Here is a 21,742-nt window from a genome sequence, read left to right on the forward strand (position 1 = left end):
ACAGCATGAGAAAAAGACCAGCTGTGTCGCCCCTTCTTCCTGGCCAGATGATGCTGGTTGACTCCCTTACCTTGTGGACTGTGACTTTGGAAAGGAAGAAGTGTACCCTTCATGGAATGGTTTTATATCTCCTCTGAACCCAAAGCATCTTGTAAAATGGAGTTCATGTTCACAAGGGTTTGGAGCACTGGACCAGGGTCAAGAGACCTGGTTTGGTCCTCCCTCTGCAAGGGTTGGGCTATTTGATTATGGGAAAGTCTTGCTTAACCACTGTGGTCTTTATCTGTAAAGCAAACTAAATAATGTCTAAGTGTCCTCACTTGCAAATGGGGATAGCATCTGATTCATGGGATTGCTGTGAGGATTAAATATGATAGTGGGGATATATTGCTTAGGACAAAGCCCAGCACATAGTAATTACCTGTAAATATCAGCTGTTACTAGTTTTCTGCTCTGTTTCCATGTTTCTTTGTTCTTAATTTAACATCCTCTCCAAAAATTAATATGGGGTCCTGTGACCCTCTGGGGTGACTAGCCAGGCGACCTCTACTATTTTTTGGAGGGCTGGAGCTTATTATATTTGGCAATAAAGGCAGTTTTCATTAAAGGAGCTAGGGGCCACTTACTGAGTGATCATTCATCTGGATTTGTACCATTATGTTATGGAGGTTTGACAATCTGTGGCAAATTCCTTTGACATGTGTATCTATGGCAGTGTTTCAGCAAACACTGTCCTAATTAAGTAATCATAGGGCGGTTCAATCTAAATTGAGTGGTGCTGCTGCATGCAGAAAATTTTTGTTTGCAATACTTGAGTCATCTCCGTTTAAATTAAATCTGTTAAGATTATCTGTCTACAGCCATTTTTCAAACTCCTAACCTCGTGATCTGCCTGCCTCGGCCTCCCAAATTGCTGGGATTACAGGTGTGAACCACCGCACCCGGCCTCTAACCATTTTTCAATCAAATGTGCCGAAATGACCACAGTGCTCTGCAGGGCATCTTTCCGTTACGAGTTTGCGTGTCTTTAATGTCTGTGTGTTAATCATTTTCAGATAGTGTTTGTGCTGTTTTCCACCACTGCCTTCTATAGCAGTTACTGCTGATTTGCAGGGTGCTGAGGCAGGCTTATGAGGTTGACATAAAAAGTGGGATCGAAGATCATGAGGTTATTGTTGAGGTTTAACAAACAATGTTGGTCCATGTTGTTGACCAATAGGTCACCAATAAAACAAGCAGTGTCAGGGAGAAGCGATTCTTGTGTTAGCTGTTTGTCAGACACAGAGGGGTTCCAGGAATGTACCGTAACAAGCAGATGGTGCAACTCGGTGGTGGACAAGTTGTTGACTCAGGTATTCTGGCTCTTTTCAGAGACATTGAGAGTCAGTGGCAAGACTAATAAAAGTAAGACCAAATAGAATTTCCCTCTCCCTTACACCTTAAAGTCACCTCCTCTCTTGGAGCAGAGCAAGTGGATTTGGTCAAGTACTTTGTGGTGGATGGTGGGGAGAGGAAGCAGTCCTTTCTTTTTTCTCAGTGATTCAAATTAGAATAACAAATTGGCCAGGTGCGGTGGCTCACACCTGTAATCCCAGCACTTTGGGATGCCGAGGCAGGCGGATCATGACGTCAGGAGATGGAGACAATCCTGGCTAACACGGTGAAACCCCATCTCTACTAAAAATACAAAAAAAAAATTAGCCGAGTGTGGTGGTGGACGCCTGTAGTCCCAGCTACTCGGGAGGCTGAGGCAGGAGAATGGCGTGAACCTGGGGGGCGGAGCTTGCAGTGAGCCCAGATGGCGCCGCTGCACTCCAGCCTGGGCTACAGAGCGAGGCTCTGTCTCAGAAAAAAAAAAAAAAAAAAGAAAAGAAAATTGAAGGCCACTTGGGGCTGTGGTCTCTGAGGGCTCTAAGTTCCTTATAGATATGCAATGTTGTACTTTCATGACAGTAAAAGAACACAGCAGGGATAAGGGGGTAGGTCTGTGACTTTATGCTAAAGTGCAAAGAAAAAGAAATATTCTGAGTGTTCCCATAGGTAAGTATCTGGAGTGACATTCTATTCTAGTTCATTTGCGGTGATTATAGCCCCAGCCAGGACACAGCCCTAACATTAGAGCATCCCTGATCTTTTGTTCTCTTGACAGAGCACCCAACCCAACTCATCCACAGTCCTTACAGATTTCTTGCTAAGCGAAAATTCATGTAGCATTATAATCCATTAATTTGCTACTGCAGAGCCAGCTCTGACAAGGAGATAACTGCTCCAGATGCCAAAGACTGAAAGATTGTTGTTTGAAAAGTTTATTGGGTAATGAAATAGAAAAGCATCTCAAATACCAGATGCACAAGGTAATGTTTTGTCTGATTGTCATCGTTAACTCCTGCTAGGGCTATAGCTGGAATGTTAGTGGGAATGTAGGAGGAAGAAACAGATTAGGGAAGAAACCATGGCTTTGCCACAGAAACTTGATTGGTGAGGCTAAATTTGAGTCTAAAGATGGGTATTCTTTCATTGACGTACAGTTATATTGATTTATAGATCATATATATGATTTATACATTGCTTTTTTTAACCATTAAAGCTTAATGAATGAAGCAGTTCAATACAGGTCAACATGTATATAGTAGGAATATAAACACAAAAGTACCAGATGGAAATATGCATCAAACAGCAAACAGTCAATAAAAAGTAATTTGGTTTTTTAAAAAGGGGAAGAAGGGACAATATGATTATGAGTGTTGAGAGTGGCATAGGCAACAAGTGTGTGTATATAATCTATTTTTCCCTCTTTAGATATATACTACACATTTTATTTAAACAGGGGTGTCCAATCTTTTGGCTTCCCTGGGCCACACTGGAAGAATAATTGTCTTGGGCCACACATAATATACCTAATGATAGCTGATGAGCTAAAAAAAAAAAAAAAAAATTGGAAAACAAATCATAATGTTTTAAGAAAGTTTATGAATTCGTGTGGGGCTGCATTCAAAGCCATTCGGGGCTGCAGGTGGGACAAGCTTGTTTTAAAACTAGCAATGGTATTCTTTTTACATAAGTATTTTCTAAACTTTCTCTTGGATTTTATGGGCATATTATAAGAACAACTGTGTACAAAGTTTACAAAGATCTGATTTGGAAACACAGCACAACTGTGAGGCAGGCAGGAATGATCTCATTATCCCTACGTTAGAAAGAAGAAAACAGATGCTTGGAGAGCGATTTGTTTAGGGTCATCAAGCTCTGACTTAAGATTTTATTCTTCCATATATTTCAGGAATAATGTCCCACTTCTTAACTTTCTCTTTTTCACTTTGTTTTCACCTTTTCTTTTAGTTAAAGGCCAAGGAACAACCTTTCCTGGGCTGCTGTCACTGACATTTACACCCTTGATTTTAATGTCTTAGGGACTAAATGCTCTTTGGTGAGATGCTATTCAGGTTTTCTTTATTTCAAAGAAGAGTCATTTTTCTTCATCCAGTCATTGTTATTGGAGTAGTTTGATAGAAAAAAACGCTAGACTGGTCATCAAAAGAGCGGGCTTCTTATTTAGATTCCACAACTCCCCCACCCTGAGTTCCTGAGCAAGTTATTTCTCTCTTAGTCTCCGTGTCTCCATTCATAAAAGGAGGTAGTTAAATAGGATGAGCTCTAAATTAAAATTAGGGAGAAAAAATTTAAAATGTGATGAAAAAATAATTAGTATACCTGATTAAAACATAATTAGAACATGCAAGGAATAGATGAAACCAATGAAACAAACCAAAAACTTAAGAGTAAAAAAGAACATAAGTATAGATTAAAAACTTATAGATAATCCTATCTATTATCTATTATCTATTATCTATTATCAGGTGTAGTGGCTCACGCCTGTAATCCTGCCACTTTGGGAGGCAGAGGCAGGTGGATCGCCTGAGGTCAGGAGTTTGAGACCAGCCTGGCCAACATGGCAAAGCCCCATCTCTACAAAAATTAGCTGGGCATGGTGGCAAGTGCCTGTAATCCCAGCTACTCGGGAGGCTGAGGCAGGAGAATTGCTTGAACCTGGGGGACCGAGGTTGCAGGGAGCCAAGATCGCGCTGCTTCATTCCAGCCTGGGTCTAAGAGTGAAACTCCGTCTCAAAAACACCAGCAACAACAACAAAAACTTATAGATAAAATGTAAATAAAAAGAGAAAGAGGATTAAAAACAAGTAACATACAAAGTGAAGTTCAGAAATTTAAGCATAAAATATTCGAAGAATAAGGAAAGTGAAGTATGAAGAATTCAAAGTCACAAAGAAGTAGGAATTGACGGCTATCAAATAAGAGACAAAGCAAAAGCAAGTACAAAACAGTAAATAGCTAAGCCAAAAGAAATCAGAAGACATGTATTAAAAATAAGTGTTAGTAAATAAGTAGTAATAAATTTTTAAATCTCAACCTAAGACTAAGAGACAATAAAAAAGATGGTAAAAATAAATGTTTGAAAATGACAAATCAGAAGGGGGTAAACATGAAAAAATAAAAATAGTTAAAAGCAATATAAGTAGAGCAAAGTATATGAAAATAAGGCAGAAATAATAGCAATAAAATGTGCTTTTCAGGGAGTTAAAAAAAAAAGATATTATTAATTTCCAGAAAAAAGAAGAAAATGCTCTGCCTATAAGAGCAGGTGGGTGTCTTGTGTCCTTAGCAGTCTTCTGAGCAGAGGTAACATGTTACAGTGTAGAATCCCTGAGGAAACTTAGGCCTGGTGATGGACAGCAGAGCTCCCAGCTGCCAGGAGGGGTGTGTTCCCCAGTGATGAAGCCCATCCAGGAGGTTTAAATGTAGATGAGGAGCAAGGTCAATGGGCCAGATAGCCCCAGTGGCTGGTCCAGCAGACTCTAACCTTTCTTCTAAAAGCCCTATTTGGGACAAATGATGGCCACTAAGATGCCTGTACAACATGAGAAAGAGGTGGTTGTTTGGACATAACTTTTGATGTCTATATAGGCTGGAAAAATGCAGAATTGTTCAGAGCAGAAGAAGGAAAAACTCCAGAAGTGTAGTGTTTCTTCAAGTTTGTGATTGGAGGTTGTCTAGGACTATGGGCATCAAAAGGACAGATTCCTGCTCACGGCAGGATGAGGATGGTCAAGAAGTTTGCCTTAGTAACAAGCACTCAGGTGATTCGTATGATCAGAAAAGTTTGGGTTAGTAGGACCATACAACAGCTTCATGCATCAAAGCTGAGGTTCAGCAAGGAAATTTGAAGGATTAGTTTTATAGGAAGCAACTAAAAAGATGCCTAGAATTATATGCACGAAATGATTCACTCATGGGGAAAGAAGTTGGGGGTGAGGGTGGGATGGGGAGCTACTACTACCAACACGTGGTAATCTTGGCCATTCTTAATAAATGGTGTTATTCATTCGCCAAACATTGCCCACCAGAGGTCAGGCCACTGGCTGAATCAGGAAAGCCCTGTGGCATATGTCAGGAGGTTGGGCATAGGAATCAAGAGGGAATGCTATACATTGTTGAATTAAGTTTAAGCCTGAGGATACCTCTGTGCTTGAGGCTTTACATGGCAGACTGAAATCTGGCTTGGTACATAGATTAACTGAAGTTCTATCTTAGGAGTATACTCTTGCAACACGTGGCTGAGTCTTAGGCAATCACAGCAGTTTAATTTCAACTGATCGGCCACCAGCTGATTCAAGTGAGGAAAAACACTGAGTAAGCTGTTACTGTTGTTTTCTGTCCATAATGTCATCTGACCACTTTGCAGGCCCAGAGTTCTTTAAACCTGTTCTGGTCTTGAGTGAGGGCTGCCCAATTCTAAAACTGAGAATGAAAGTCAATTAAGATCTTTAAACTAAATTTGTTGTAATGTTGTCTTTTGACAACATTATTGTTGTCAAATTTCCTGCTCCATTAGCACTTTCTCTAGTCATATTGAATGATTTCCCCTTTCTCTACCCACATGCTCTTCTACTCTGTGCCTTTGTTCAAGCTGCTCCCTCTGGCTGGAAAGCCTTTCTCTTTTTTTTTCCTCTCCCAATGTCTTCTGAAGGCCATATTCCTTCCTTTTTGTTCCATGCAATCCTTGAAATCCTCTGTCAAATGACTGACTCTGCTTTTTGTCATTGTCTCTGTACATGTCTTCTGCCTTCCTCATCTCCCTTGCAACTTAGGGAGATCATTTCTCCATCAGCTCTTTCTGCCTCAGCATCCAGTGTGAGGCCTGTTATAGAATAGACAGCTAATAGATAAATGGCTACTTTGCTTTTCTTCACGTAGATAGTATATACTGCTTTAGTGGCTCCTCAGAAGCCAGATTATAGCTGCCGCAAATGTTTTAAAAAATAAGATGGCATATAAATGGTAAAAAAAATATGATGATGATATTGAATTCTCTGACATCTAAAGGTGATAAGGGCAGCCTGATTAAAATGAGCTGAAACAATGACCATTAACATGTTATCCACATTAAAACACTGCCATAAAACACAACCAAAACAAAAAGAGGATTCTCAGGGAAAATATTTACAATTAAACATTTTCCAAACCATGGGCTAGGGACTTCAGCAAGACTGGGGGTTGGGTGTTATATCAAGGGGTCCAACACCCCATCTGTATACCAGGCATTGTTTTTCGACTAAATACATGATTCATATGTATAAGTAATTATTTTAAAAATGAATGTGGCTTATAAAATGCAGCTTTATTTAAATGTGTTACTAAACTTTTTGTTGCTTTTCTGTTTCTGGGTAGATAGGAGGTGAACTCATACTTTTAAAAATTGGGAATGAATTCTTTTGGCAAATGAGGTAACTAGGATCCAGTTAGCTTATGACTTCTGAGTTTTACTGTGTCTTCTGTTTCATAGCATATCCACTGTAGTGGCACTAAAGCCTGTAGAGCTTTTTAAAATTCCACTTGCTTGATGAAGTACAGCTAAATAACTCTAAATCGTGGACACCAGGCAGGGTGTCTGCTTTGTTTCCAGTGCTGGGTGATGCTCTTGGTTTTTTCCTATCAATTTTTGAGATGGGCAGTATATTTCTATACTGAAATAAGGTCTGGACTTTTATAAAAGTTCTCTACAGCCGTTGTTACCATATGTTTTTAGATTTTACTAGCTAGGAAAAATTTCAACAAGAAAACTGAAGTTTCCCCCACTGATATGGTTTGGCTGGGTCCCCACCCAAATCTCATCTTGAATTCTCATGTGTTGTCGGAGGGACTCCATGGGAGGTGATTGAATAATGGGGGCAGGTCTTTCTTGTGCTGTTCTTTTGATAGTGAATAAGTCTCACAAAATCTGATGGTTTTAAAAAAAGTTTCCCTGCCAAGCTCTCTTCTCTTGTCTGCTGCCATGTGAGATGTGCCTTTTGCCTTCTGCCATGATTGTGAGGCCTCCCCAGCCATGTGGAACTGTAAGTCCAATAAACTTCTTTCTTTTGTAAATTGCCCATTTTGTAAATTGCCCGGTTTTGGGTATGTCTTTATCAGCAGTGTAAAAATGGACTAATACAGTAAATTGGTACCAGTAGAGTGGGGCACTGCTGAAAAGATACCCAAAAATGTGGAAATGACTTTGGAATTGGGTAACAGGCAGAGGTTGGAACAGTTTGGAGGGCTCAGAAGACAGGAGCATGTGGGAAAGTTTGGAACTTCCTAGATACTTGTTGAATGGCTTTGACCAAAATGCTGATAATGATATGGACAATGAAATCCAGGCTGAGGTGGTCTCAGACGGAGATGAGGAACTTGGGAACTGGAGCAAAGGTGACTTGTTATGTTTTATCAAAGAGACTGGCAGCATTTTGCCTGCCCTAGAGATTTGTGGAACTTTGAATTTGAGAGAGATGATTTAGGGTATTTGGCTAAGCAGCAAATCATTCAAGAGATGACATGGGTGCTGTTAAAGGCATTCAGTTTTAAAAGGGAAACAGAGCGTGGATGTTCAGAAAATTTGCAGCCTGACAATGCAATGAGAAAAAAAATCCCATTTTCTGAGGAGAAATTCAAGCCAGGTGTAGAAATTTGCCTAAGTAATGAGGAGCCAAATGTTAATCCCCAAGACAATGGGGAAAATGTCTCCAAGTCATGTCAGAGACCTTTGCAGCAGCCCTTCTTATCACAGGCCCAGAGATTTAGGAGGAAAATATAGTTTTGTGGGCCAGGCCCAGGGTCCCTCTGCTGTGTGTAGTCTAGGGACTTGGTGCCCTTTGTCTTAGTTGCTCCAGCTGTGACTAAAAGAGGCCAAAGTACAGCTTGGGCTATTACTTCAGAGGTTGGAAGCCCCAAGCCTTGGCAGCTTCCATGTGGTGTTGAGCCTGTGGGTGCACAGAAGTCAACAGTTGAGGTTTGGGAACCTCCACCTAGATTTCAGAGGATATATGGAAACACCTGGATGCCCAGGCAGAAGTTTGCTGCAGGGGTGGGGATCTCATGGAGAACCTCTGCTAGGGCGGTGTGGGAGGGAAATGTGGGGTCAGAGCCCCCACACAGAGTCCCTACTGGGGCACCACCTAGTGGAGCTGTGAGAAGAGGGCCACTGTCCTTCAGAGCCCAGAATGGTAGATCAACCAATGGCTTGCACTGTGTGCCTGAGAAAGCCGCAGACACTCAATGCCAGCCCATGAAAGCAACTGGGAGGGTGTCTGGACACTGCAAAGCCACAGGAGTGGAGCTGCCCAAGACCATGAGAACCTACCTCTTGCATCAGCATGACCTGGATGTGACACATGGAGTCAAATGAGATCATTTTGGAGCTTTAAGATTTGACTGCTCTGCTGGATTTTGGACTTGCATGGGGCCTATAGCCACTTTGTTTTGGTCAATTCCTCCCATTTGGAATGACTATTTACCCAATGCCTGTACCCCCATTGTATCTAGGAAGTAACTAACTTGCTTTTGATTTTACAGGCCCCAGGTGGAAGGGACTTCCCTTCTCTCAGATGAGACTTTGGACTGTGGACTTTGGGGTTAATGCTGACTTAAGACTTTGGGGGACTGTTGGGAAGGCATGATTTGTTTTGAATGTGAGGACATGAGATTTGGGAAGGGCCAGGGACAGACTGTTATGGTTTGGCTGTGTCCCCACCCAGATCTCATCTTGAATTCCTATGTGTTGTGGGAGGGACCTGGTGGGAAGGGAATGAATCATGAGGGCAGGTCTTTCCTGTACTGTTCTCATGATAGTGAATAAGTCTCACAAAATCCGATGGTTTTAAAAATTGGAATTTCCCTGCACAAGCTCTCTTCTCTTGTCTGTTGCCATTTGAGACGTGCCTTTCACCTTCCACAATGATTGTGAGGCCTCCCCAGTCACATGGAACTGTAAGTCCAATAAACCTCTTTGTTCTGTAAATTGTCCAGTCTCGGGTATGTCTTTATCAGTAATGATTAAATGGACTAATAATACACCCACTCAACCCCAAATCTTGTGAAGAACAAAACTGTAAACTTTTAATTTTGCCAAACTAGAGCATTTAATAAAATAGCCATTTATTATCAGCATCAGCTTTCAAATACATTGTAACACTAAAATGAGGGCACACCATCTCCAAATAAGACGATCTTTAAATGAGCTTTTATAGAAAACTCACTATGCTGTCCTTTTTGGTCATTTTTCCTTGGACTAATGATAACTTTGGCCTGAGCTGTCTAGGCTTCCAATTATGAATGGCTATTCCAGTGAGAAGGAATGAGATGGGGGAAGAGTATCAAGTTGACCTGAAGGCTATGCTGTTTCTTTCTGCTCCAGTGATGCTTCTAGCTCTAAATCCTTCAATTTTTCAACTGCCATCTCTCTTATTAAATGGGTTTAATAATAAAAGATGGCCGGGCGCGGTGGCTCAAGCCTGTAATCCCAGCACTTTGGGAGGCCGAGACGGGCGGATCACGAGGTCAGGAGATCGAGACCATCCTGGCTAACACGGTGAAACCCCATCTCTACTAAAATATACAAAAAACTAGCTGGGCGAGGTGGCGGGCGCCTGTAGTCCCAGCTACTCGGGAGGCTGAGGCAGGAGAATGGCATAAACCCGGGAGGCGGAGCTTGCAGTGAGCTGAGATCCGGCCACTGCACTCCAGCCTGGGCAACAGAGCGAGACTCCGTCTCAAAAAAAATAAAAATAAAAAAATAATAGTAATAAAAGATAACCTGAGATCCATGGAGCACTGGGTACCATGCTGAAAATGTTCGTCAGACTGTGATGCTGCTGATCCCTGTGCTCATGACTTTATGGGTAAATTAACATTGAACTTTGAAAATGAAGATGACTGATTTTGGAAGGGAGATGACCCTATATCAAATTGTTAATGTCATAGAACATGGATTTAGTTGCTTATGAAAATATAAAAACATGTATTTAAACTGTTGAGTGACAATTTTAAAACCAACACTCAAATATTTTTTTTTTTTCACATACAGAGAACTCATTTTGAAAATGTTTTTGTATCTTAACTGGAGTTTGTGATAATCTAGATTGTTCACAATGACTGTGACACCTTGTCCTATTTCTTAGCATCTTTTTCGTATTTTCCATCTATCCCTGAAACTAATGTCCTGCATTTTTCATGAGGACCTCAGGAGTCTGTAACTAAGCACCATGGAACTCCAAAATGCTTTTGGTCCTGGAAAGGTTAAGACCTTGATCCTGGCTCTTTAGCATGAATTACTCACTATCCTTAATCTCAACAGATTTGTGAAAAGACACAAAAAGTAATGAGGACCAAAAAAAAAAAAATTCTTTCACTGTTATATTGCTTCATATGACATCATTTCATTATCTTCCTTCTTTATTTTTAAAAAAGATTTATTAAGTGAGCAGGAAAATACATGGTTGAACAAATGGAAACTACAGGGTGTGCCCTTTACAAGACTGAGTGAAACAACAGATTAATCAGAAGGCATGTGTCAGTTTTCTACAATGAAACTTCATGCAACATTCGGTGGAGCTGAATATATACAGATGTTAGAGGCTTCCCAGAGAGGCAGAATTGTTGTCGTTGGAAGATTGTTAAGACCCAAATGTCATTAGGCTATCTTCAAGCTGCATTTGGCAGGAGGATACTTTCACTGTTTACTTCTTGTTTCAGAAAAAAAAATTGTCATGGTTTTTTGAACATTTAGACTAGAAAACGAAATTCAGAATCTCAACCACATCCAATAACTGCATTTATTGCAATGCCAATAGCTTAAAATGGATCATTATCTGTAAAAATGTAAGAGTTTTGAAATACTGCTTTTCTCATGGTTCTATATGACAGCCCCTCTTACAATCTTGCAACTTGGCCTGTTAAGATGATTCATGGAGCAAGAAAGTATAGCCAGGGTCATAGCCCGGTGTCTTCCATCCACAATAGCCTTCCAGGAAAGAAAATCTATAGGGTTTTCTATTTTCTATGTGACATCAAACCTATGCTTTTATGATATAAACTTTGGAGACAGTGTTTTTTTTTTATTTTTGAAACTGAAATTAATCATATAGTTTTTTATCCTTTAAAAAATTCCAAAGCTCTGTTATTATTTTCATTCATTCTTTTATCCAACAAATATTTACTGAGTGACTACTATTTGCCAAGCATTCTTCAAAGCACTGGAGATGGACCAGTAAGCAAAGTATATGGTGATAAGTACTATGAAAGGCAATGAAGCAGAAAATGAGTGGGGGAACGAGAAGTTATTTGACACAGGTCTCTGACAGTAAAGGAATATCTGTACAGAGACCTGAAGGAAGGGAGGGAGTCAGCTATATAGGCATCTGGGGGAAGTTTTGAGACTGAGAGACAGCAAGGGCAAAGACTCTGAGACAGAACATGCTTTGAGGGTGTTCTGGGTGAAGCAAGGAGGCCAGTGTGACTTTAGCAAAGTGACAAAAGAATTAGTAGATGAGGTCAGAGAAGTGGCAGTGGCAGCCGAGGTGGGGCCAAAAGTAGGACAGATTATCACAATGCCCTTATAGACACTGTAAGGATGTTGACATTGCAGGTGAGATGGGAAAGTATTGAGGGACTTTAGCAGAAAAGTGGCATAACCTGGTATGTTTTAACACCATCATCTCAGGCAAGAAGTGGCTTGGACCCAGAGTGGATTGTGGGTATATTCTGAAACTAGGGAAAACAGGATTTAAAAACGAATAGATTCGATGTGGTATGTGAAAGCGAAAAGTAAAGGATAACAATATTTTCTGGTGTGAAGGAATGGAGCTGCCATTTACTGGCACAGGGAGGATTGCAATGGGAGTTCAGTAGTACCCCTTATCTGAGGGGGAGTTTGAAGACCCAGTGTGGATGCCAGAAACTGTGGATAATACTGAACCCTATACATAGTATTTTTTTCCTATCTATACATACTTCTGATAAAGTTTAATATATAAATTAGGCACAGTACTCTTGTACTTTGGGGCCATTATTAAGTAAAATAAGGGTTACTTGAACACACGCACTGTGATACCATGACAGTCAGTCTGATAACCAAGATGGCTACAAAGTGACTAAGGGGAAGGTGGTGTTTACAGCACAGATATGCTGGACAAAGGGATGATTCGTGTCCTGAGTGGGATGTAGCAGGATGGAGCAAGATTGCATTACAGTACTCAAAACGGTGCACAATTTATAACTTAGGAATTATTTCTGCAATTTTCAATTTAATATTTTTAGATTGCAGATAATTGCAGGTAACTGAAACCAAGGAAAATGAAACCATGACTAAGAGAGGACTACTGTGTATTGATGGGTGAACATGTCAAGTTTTAGATGCCAATGACACGTCCAAATGAAGGTACTTCATAGGAAATTAGACCTACTTTTATGCCAGATTTATTTGGCATTCAGGAAAGAGATTGGGTCTGGAGATTAAAATGTGGGTGTTGTGTAAGTGTATAGTTTTTAAAGCCCCAAGACTGGGAGGGATCACTTAGAAGGGGGATGCCCAGGACTGGGGCACTCCAAGAAGTCAGCCAAGGAGATTGAGAAGGAGTGGCCAGGAAGGTGAGAGAACAGGAGAAAGATGTCCCAGAGCTGAGAAAGCATTTCAAGAAGGAAGTAATTATTAACTGTGTCAAAGACTGCAGATAACTCAAGCAGCATGAAGCCAGAGACCTAACCATTGCAATTGAAAGCATGGAGGTCACTGGTGTCCTTAGCAAGAGCCGCTGTGGTAGAGATGAAAGCCTGATTTGAGTTGGTTCAAAAGACCAAGAGAGGAGAGAAATTTAGGACGGTAAGTATACACAGTTCCCCCTAGAGAGTTTTTCTGTGAAGAGAAGCAGATAAATAAGATAGTAGTTATGTTACCGAAACACTAGGTTTGGTCTAGGTCCTGCTGCTTGCCACACAGAAAGCCAATCACTGAGATGACAAGTATTGCCAAAGAAGTAGGCTTTGTTTTGGTTGGGTGCTGCAGCCAAGGAGATGGGAGCTCAGTCTCAAATCCATCTCCCTGGCTGACCAAAACTAGGCATTTATATAGCAGGAAAGAAATGTAACAATGTGTAAGAAAACAGGAACTAGGGAGGGGCAAGAGGGCATCTGGTGCTGTGATCTGATGAGTTCCAGTTCTTTGATAATTTTTTGAGAGGACTGAAGGAAAACAAATACAAGTTTCAAGCTTTAACAGCAAAAACAACTGTCTATGGGACTATTGGGCCATTTCAGTTAGCCAGGGTAATGGGGCCAAGGAGGGTGTTTAAGACTGGAGATACTGCAGCATACAGAACATAGCGAGATACACTGCAGAATGCAGTGAAATAGGATAAAATAGGGGATGCAGAAGAGAGGATTCGGTTTCTGGGGCAATTATCTTTATTTGCTGAGATTGAATGGGATGTACTTAGAGCCAATGAGAATTGTCTGCTTTCACTTAAGGAGCCGAGGTAGTAATTAGTAATGGTAAGTTTCACTGGTCAAGACCAGGGAACTGAGAAGCCAGGGTATTTGTACGACTGTCTAAGTGGGTATTGAAATAATCAAGAATGATGACAGGGTGGTGGTAAAGAGAGCAACAATGAGCCAAAAGCTAAAATTCTTGAGCAATGAGAAGGAGTAAAATAGGGTAATGTAGGGACTTGAGAGGCTGATGTCAACAGCTTCAAAACAGTGAGTGTTCAGGAGGAGGAAGGGAGAACAGTCTGGAAGTGGCAATGAGGAACAAGGAGGCATCCTACTATTAATGTTTTATTATTCATATTTTGACAAAGATAGCATATTATATTCCAGGGCATGGTAGTGACCATGTGGGAAAACCTATGAAAGCATTTTTAATGACTGCTTGGAATAACTGTAGAAAGTACTTTCTCGATGATTTTTGTATGCAAGAAAAAAAAAATACCTGAAAGTAACCAAAAGTTTCAGACTGGAAAATATGCCAGGAAGATTTTCTTCTCTCATTCTCAGGTGAGGTTACAATCCAGTTTTAGCAAATTTTTGACAATTTAAAATACTTTTGAAAACTGGAGATTTAAAAAATGTAAACAATTGTAGGCACAGCAAAATCGTAGTTTCCCCTTCTGATATTACACATTTGGCATCTCTCTACAGTTATATTAACACAAATAAATGTTCAAAAATAGTTTTACAACATTCAATTTAAAAAACTCATTCAAGTTGTAATCTTTTGTTTCCTGCTGTAACCTAACATTTGAAATTTTGATTCAGGGTAATGTCCAAGGTTTCTTAAACATACCATAATAAGTATTACTATTCCTTAACATTTACCCAAGGGAAAGAGATAAGGGAAAGGGGTAGCTGGGCATGATATTTACGATGTACAAATAATGATCCATTGCCAGAAATGAAAACTCACCTTTCCACCAGCATTTGTTCAGCCTCAATAGTGCAATGCAACTTGGTGCTGATAAAAATAAACCATTAAAACCAAACCCTATCATGCAAGGTGTGAGTTTAAAGATATGTACACAAACTCAAAAATCTATAAACTTTAGGACATTTTTATTTTTAACTGTATTTTCTACTTTTCACCCAAATATTCATCATCATGGACTCAGAAGAGTCCAAGATTTTGATCTGGATTTTAAAAAACCCAAATATTACTCAGGAATTTTTGTTTAAAAATGCGTTTGTGGGGATTTTTATTTTGGTATATCCTAGCACTTCCTGGAATGGCAGGTCTAGAAGAATAAAGTCCAAAGCACAGGATTATGACCTCACACTGTTTAATGCTAAGCAAATTGTTGAATATTCTAGTTATCTATGGAAGAATTCCCAGAATTATGGTGTAGAAATAAAAACAACCTAGAAAATGTTTGGTAGAAATATACAAATTGTCAGTTTTGAACTTGCAAAGTCTCAAGAGGTTTTCTTCTTCGCTGGGACCAATTTTACACCCAATTTATTTAAGATCCATGAAAGGACAGCTAACTTTAGGGTTCCTGATACATAGTGACCAAGGAGAAAATATAGTGGCATTTATGAGAAATATTAGCAGGTAAATTAAATCAAATTTAGACTTCTGGATTTTAGATTTATGTTACAACTTTGTAGTCTCAGGGGAGGTCAGTTTTTGGTTGGTTGGTTATGTTTTGCTTGATTTGGTTAGATTTAAATTTTTGAAGAATGAACTAAAAGGTAACTAACAAGTTAGAGACTGTTGAAATGATCAGAACATGGTATCAGTGGTGATTCTGGAATATAAAGAGCATAGTAGGGTCATTCAGAATTGTTATCAGCATGCCGTGGATTTTCTCATGTTTTTCTGCAGTAGGTTAAAATTAAAGTTTTATCAATAACTATCTTCTTTCTTAAAAATAATGTAGCACATCTTACATCTTAAAGCAATCAGCACAAATGCAAGTGATGCCTGTTCAAGCAGACTTTCAAAGACAGCACACACTGTTAACACAAAGAGCTCTTCCACGTTTCAAGAATACAATGACGGGAACTGGTACACAAAATAGTAGGGAAAGCATTTTTTTTTTTTTTTTTAACTTTGTGGAATGTGAGACTTTAGCCACTTCCTTTTCTGGCAGTGGATAAAACCAAAATGGTTCTAGCTTGAATTTCACATCTTTCTAATCTACTGGACAGGAGGGACCAGAGACACCGATTACCAATGAGTCACAAGAACAGACAAAAAATTGTTAGTAGGTTTTGACAACCAGGAACAAAGGTGTTTTTAAAAAACATGTACTTGATGCAAAGTATATTAGGAGTGCACCATAGAAAACATTGTCAAAGTGTTAGAAAAATGGAGCCCCTGTCCAGGTGGCCTTGTGAGATTTCACCCATAACTTAATATACCCTGTTTAATAAAAATAATAGTTCTAGGTCTTCTTGAAGGATTGTTTAGAAGTCTCCAAGAAAAATAATGAGATCTAAAATAGAGCTGTTTGATTTTATGTGGAACTTAGTGAAAGCTGTCTTCATTTGTATTGTGTGGTATGACAGTGGTCTGTCTGGAACTGGCAGGGGGAAGAGCCTCCTTATTTGAAGGAACTTCGCTGGGCATCCATTCCTGCCACCACTGGATGCAGGAATCCATGCTACAGTGTCCTTGAGTGGCCCCCAGGAATGATGGTCACCTGTCAGACCCCAGACCCAGACTATGGTGTGGGCAGGCTCAGTAGATTTTACTGGATGATTATTTATTTAGAGCTGTAAGAACTGGCAGATCTAGTGAAACTTACTCTGAGGGGAGGGCTCAGTTTCTCCAATTTCTCTTTGTAGGAAAATAAAAATAAAATAAGCCAATTTCTAGAGACAAAATCACCTATAAAAAGATCAAAAGGAAAGATTTTTTGTTGTTGTTGAGATGCTATAAAAATGGATGAAAAGCAACCATTCCTCCCCTACCCCCAAAAAGAATTAAGGCAATTCAAAATGTTTGGATGAGACACAAGGACACCATTCTGATATATTCTGCATGTTCTAGGCCTCCTTATGTCAGGGCTGGGGTCTGTCTTGCTGGAGGGAACTTTATTTTTGAAGATAAAAGCCTCAATGAGACACAAGGACACCATTCTGATATATTCTGCATGTTCTAGGCCTCCTTATGTCAGGGCTGGGGTCTGTCTTGCTGGAGGGAACTTTATTTTTGAAGATAAAAGCCTCAATGAATTCTTTAAATATCTATCTTTTAAAGAGCACAGATTTCTGGGGGCCCCTTTTAAATTTGGAATTGCCTTGTACTCAGTGTAAAATATTAGTACAAAAATATAAAAGGCATGGCTTGATGTTTAACGTCTGTGTTTTATTGTTGGCACCAGAAAAGCTCATGTTCTATGTTATGTCACTGTACATACTGTAAACAAGACTGCATTAATATTGTTTTCTTATGATTTGTTTCAATGAATCTAGATTTTAAAAAATACATTCACAAACTACCTTATGTTTAAACACAATGATTCCCTTTTATTTCTTAACTGTACCCAAAATCCCATAATAAAAAAATCATTTAAAGCTGTGTGTTTCAAACTTATCACTTAGAAATAAAAACAAAACAAAACATAAAAACAAAGATCAGTTTGCAACATAATTTAAAGAAGCTTCTGGTTTAAAATACCACAGCAGCAATATAAAGAGCTGGTGGCAATCACATTCGGGAATGAAATCGAAATCAATATATTTTGTCCACATCAGCATCCAATTACAGTAGTTGTGAAATTCAATCCAAAAAGTTATTGCTGAATTTGTGGCATGAAATTTGAGAAGACAGTATTGTTCAGCAGCACAATCACAGCAGTAAAAATGAGAACAGGAGGATTTCATTGCTTTTGAGAGCTAAAGGGACCATGAGGAGGATATCTTGCTGAGTGCCTGAAGATAATCCTCAGTTACATTCCTGCATATTACCTACTTTAAATAAATGCAAATGACAACCACCTTTTCAGGAGGGGAATAATGTAATACAGAAACTAGAATGTTTCCCCTTCTCTTCCCCACCTTGCCCAAACCACTAGATTCAAATGACTCAATTCAATTTTCCTAACATGTATTTTGTTCTCATTAATAGTACATCAGCTGCTTGTGTATTTAGGCAAAATCAGTAGGATCATAGTTTTTTTTTTTTTTTTTTTTTTTTAAATCCATTTACAGTAATTATTTTCTCCAGAAACAAGCCACATTAATTTTTGTCATTGGATTCTCCCCACCTCCAATTTTTTAAGAAGAAAAATTTGGTCAACTACTGTTTTGTTTTAAAATTGTTAAATGCACCTGAGATTGCCAGTTGAGCTCTCTATATGTCTCCTGGAGATAACACTGCTGTGATGAACAGTGAAACAAAAACAAACAAAACGAGGTAGGTTAAAACAGGAAGCGCAACACAGATATTGTTTGCAACACCTTGATACCACAGGCGGCCATGCTTGTAGCTTTGGAAAAAAAAAATCCCAGTCACGTAAAAGTTCAAATCATTTGAGTAAGAGTTTATAAGGACACAAGTCAACCTGAACTAAATACATACATATTTCTGCACAAATGTTGTTTACCATATGTTGGGTAATTTGGAGGAAGGTAAAGTGATTAGGGTCTCAAAATTTTGTCCAAAGCCTTGCTTTCAAGTTCTCTAAAATTGGAGCCAATGATGCCTCCTGTATCTGAGGCAGGCTTAGGAGTCTAGTCCCTTCTCTCACCCACCCAGGGAGAACACAGGCAGCTCAGAAACATTTATTATTAATTTTTTCAGTCACAGTTTTCATCTTGAGAAAGTGGCACCCTCAGGAGAGCGCTGGGAATGTTGAGAGCCTGAATATCATCCACTCCCCAATTCCCAGAAACAACTCAACAAAGTCTCAGTCCTAATGAAGCCCAAACCAAGTGACCTCTTAGCCGGGGTGGGGGGCTTTGTGCATTTTAAAAAAGAATATGTAAGCTTGTTTCCCAGAAGCTCTTTCTGTCTGACCCCATCTGTCATCCCATCTTTTGCCCTGATCTGTTGCATAATAGCTGAGGGAAAGTTGTGTTAGGGAATCCCTCAATCTCTAGGCCAGCTCAACTCAACGGCATTAGTATCCTATTCAACACACTCCATTCTGTAAAGGGCCATATAAAAATACGGCCTGTCAGATTCACAAAAGTGGTAGTTGATTTTATTAGACTAGTAGTTTTAAGGCTAGTAGTTTAGCCATTTAAAATCTATTTCCCAAAAGAGGGGAAAACTAGTATTTTTCTTCTCTTTTAAAAATTCATTAGCCAGTTGCTATCAAAAAGCAACCTTTTGGGTTGGTGAAGGCAAGAGAGTTCTTAAATTACCCCACTATGTAGTTATGGCCTTCAGCGTAAGGAGATAAGGTACATTTATTGTGCTGTCTCTCATCACTGGAAACTGGAAATTTTACAACATACCATATACTTAAAACTAGTAGGCAGACAGAATTAAAAACAGACTCATTTTCTCAGTATGCATTCTTTCCCCATTCTTACAGAGTAAAGGGGTAAAGAAAAAAGGTAAAAACCTGAAAACCCACCATAACACAGCTTAATCATTTTAAGAGCACACAATATTTGTTTCTATCCCTAACTCTGAAGGGCACATGGTCCATCTTTGTCCACAGACAAGGCAGCATTCTTGGGGATCTCCTGGAAATTCCTGCCACCTTTTTCTCTCCTTCTCAACCAGGCTGCAACATTGAAAGATGGACTGTATTGGGAGGGGCGGAGGGAGAGGAAAAGGGGAAAGCGATATGTTCAACCAAGCCTTCTGATTCTGCCTCTAGACTGGCATAAGTCCACATGAGTTATGTTCTTTTAAATTAGAAATAACGCCATGAAGATAAGTGCCAAGTGCTCTTCTGTTACCAGTTCATCATGGAATTTCTGTTGAGGGTCATGAAAAACACTTGGCTACTTCCTCCAGATCGCACGGATGCAAAAAATACCTGTTTGAAATTAAAAAGAAGTTAGTTCAACTGCATGGTCTTTTCCCCTCTTTTCTTCAACCGTCCATCCATTTTTCTCTCACATGTCCTATCCTTGCCATGTGTCAGGTCTTAAGACTCAATGGCCTGTGTTTATAAAGTCCCTTTGGATATCGTGCATCCTACGTAAAAACTCCTGCCTTTATTCCTATGGTTGTTGTTACTCCTTATTGTGGTATTGGTCTCCAGACATGCTGAAGGGGCTGTATCTTCATTTGTAACATCTCTTTCAGTGTTCACTTTTTAAAAGGGAGTTTCATGCTAGGATAACATGCTGGATTTCTGGCCTAGGAGCCAACAGGTTCTTTGTTAATTTCTAGAAAGGCACAGAAGCTTCCCTTCTCTCACCCATAAATGACAAGAAAGTAGACTTCAGGAAGGAAGGGAATTCCTTCAAATTCTCAAAGTCAAGGGGGAGTTTTAGGCCTACTGTTATACAATTTCAGATTTCAATTTTTAAAATTTAAGATAAAAACATTAAATACTGTGGTCAGGGCAAGGTATTTAATGCCTACTCATTTTGGCATTTCAAGAGTTAACGCTTGGTTTCTCTGCTGATGGTGGCATATCCCAGGGCAAATGAGATCATAGCATTAACAAGTAGAACCACAGTCCATTAGGTCTGAGTCTGTTAAGTCATTTTATCAAACAACTGACAAATGCGAGAAAAATTTGGGTTACTGTTTGCTTGAGCTGAATGTTAAATATAAAAGACCCACTGTCCCAGGAAAGTAATATTTTGGGCTGTGGCCTAGCCCTTCAGTCAGCCAATACCTAACTTTGGTCCGAGGCATTTGCTTTTGTCACTAGTATAAAGTCTGCTACTTCATTTCTACAGCTTCTTCAGAAGAATGCTGTCTCTCAACAACTTCTTAGGAAGGTCTGTGGAAATGCTTGACATTCAGCTAATGCTACATATGAAAGTAATGCTACTCTTAGGGTCAATGAATCAAAACGGAGGACAGAGAGGGCCCATGGAAAACCACAATGAAGAAAAGAAAGGGCTGCTGTTCCCTCCAAGTTGTGTGTCCCTGGCTCTAAACTTTGGGTTCCAGACACTGGTGTGGTCCCAGCCTACTCCTAAGGGTGTGGCATGGCTTGGAACAGGCCTGCTAGGGTAGGTTTTCAATTGGAGTGTGGGTATCCATACCCAGATTACTCCTAGTTTTTTGATTCTTAGAGACTAGGTAGGAGCTAGAGTTTTACTAGGTTAGGTTTGTTTTCTGGGAAACTCTAAATGGCTGGAACCATCTTTGCCACCTACAGCTACTGTCCACCCAGACCACATTAGGTCAGACTAGTGGGCCAGGGTTGAATATAGTTTAGGCCCACATCACCAGGGTTGAACTAAGACCAACCTGACCTTTGAGGAACTGGGGTGGACAAAGGGATGTACAAAAATTCAACCCATCATACTGTTTTTCTATAGGCGTTTATGTCTGTGGCTTTGGGGACAGCATTTCTATGTTGGCCACAGCCACAAAGGATGAATTCACAAATGCAATACGGCTTAGCTACTAAAACCTCAGGGTTACTCTATAGGGAGGGTAAGGGAGAAGCAGTACTGCTGCAGAATACTCCTCTGAGGTGACTGATCATGCCAGACGGACACAGCTAATTTCACTGGAAAACAGTTCACCTATGACATTTCAGAAGAAACATGGCTGGAATGACACAAGACATGGCACTAGTTGAGTTTGTGATTGTGAGTTCCTTAAGGAATGGGTGACATTTTAAAAAAGCTTATATTTCTACATGTCAAATGTTTTGGATTTAAAGGTGAATATAAGGTGATTGGTTAGGTCTTGAAAGTGACTTTGTGAAAAGTCTAAAAGTGGAAGTATAAAGTTGACCCACTGTGAGATGATTAATGATGGGCCAAC

The 21,742-nt window shown here is 39.8% G+C and overlaps 1 protein-coding gene and 1 long non-coding RNA gene across 16 annotated transcripts in view; one reads left to right on the top strand and one right to left on the bottom strand.

Moving 5' to 3' along the window:
- Window positions 1–21,742, top strand: part of LOC105465723 (uncharacterized) — a 124,494-nt gene that overhangs the window by 34,825 nt on the left and 67,927 nt on the right. The gene's annotated exons all lie outside the window — the stretch shown is intronic.
- Window positions 14,148–21,742, bottom strand: part of LOC105465735 (TRAF2 and NCK interacting kinase) — a 410,880-nt gene continuing 403,285 nt past the window's right edge. For all 8 annotated transcript variants that reach the window (XM_071091238.1, XM_011714344.3, XM_011714334.3 and 5 more), the window contains one exon: window positions 14,148–19,820. In XM_071091238.1, the coding sequence (XP_070947339.1) occupies window positions 19,737–19,820 (84 nt within the window). In that variant the 3' untranslated portion in view covers window positions 14,148–19,736. The remainder of the gene's footprint in view (window positions 19,821–21,742) is intronic.

The sequence above is a fragment of the Macaca nemestrina genome, chromosome 2 (assembly GCF_043159975.1).
Source record: "Macaca nemestrina isolate mMacNem1 chromosome 2, mMacNem.hap1, whole genome shotgun sequence".
Lineage (NCBI taxonomy): Eukaryota > Metazoa > Chordata > Mammalia > Primates > Cercopithecidae > Macaca > Macaca nemestrina.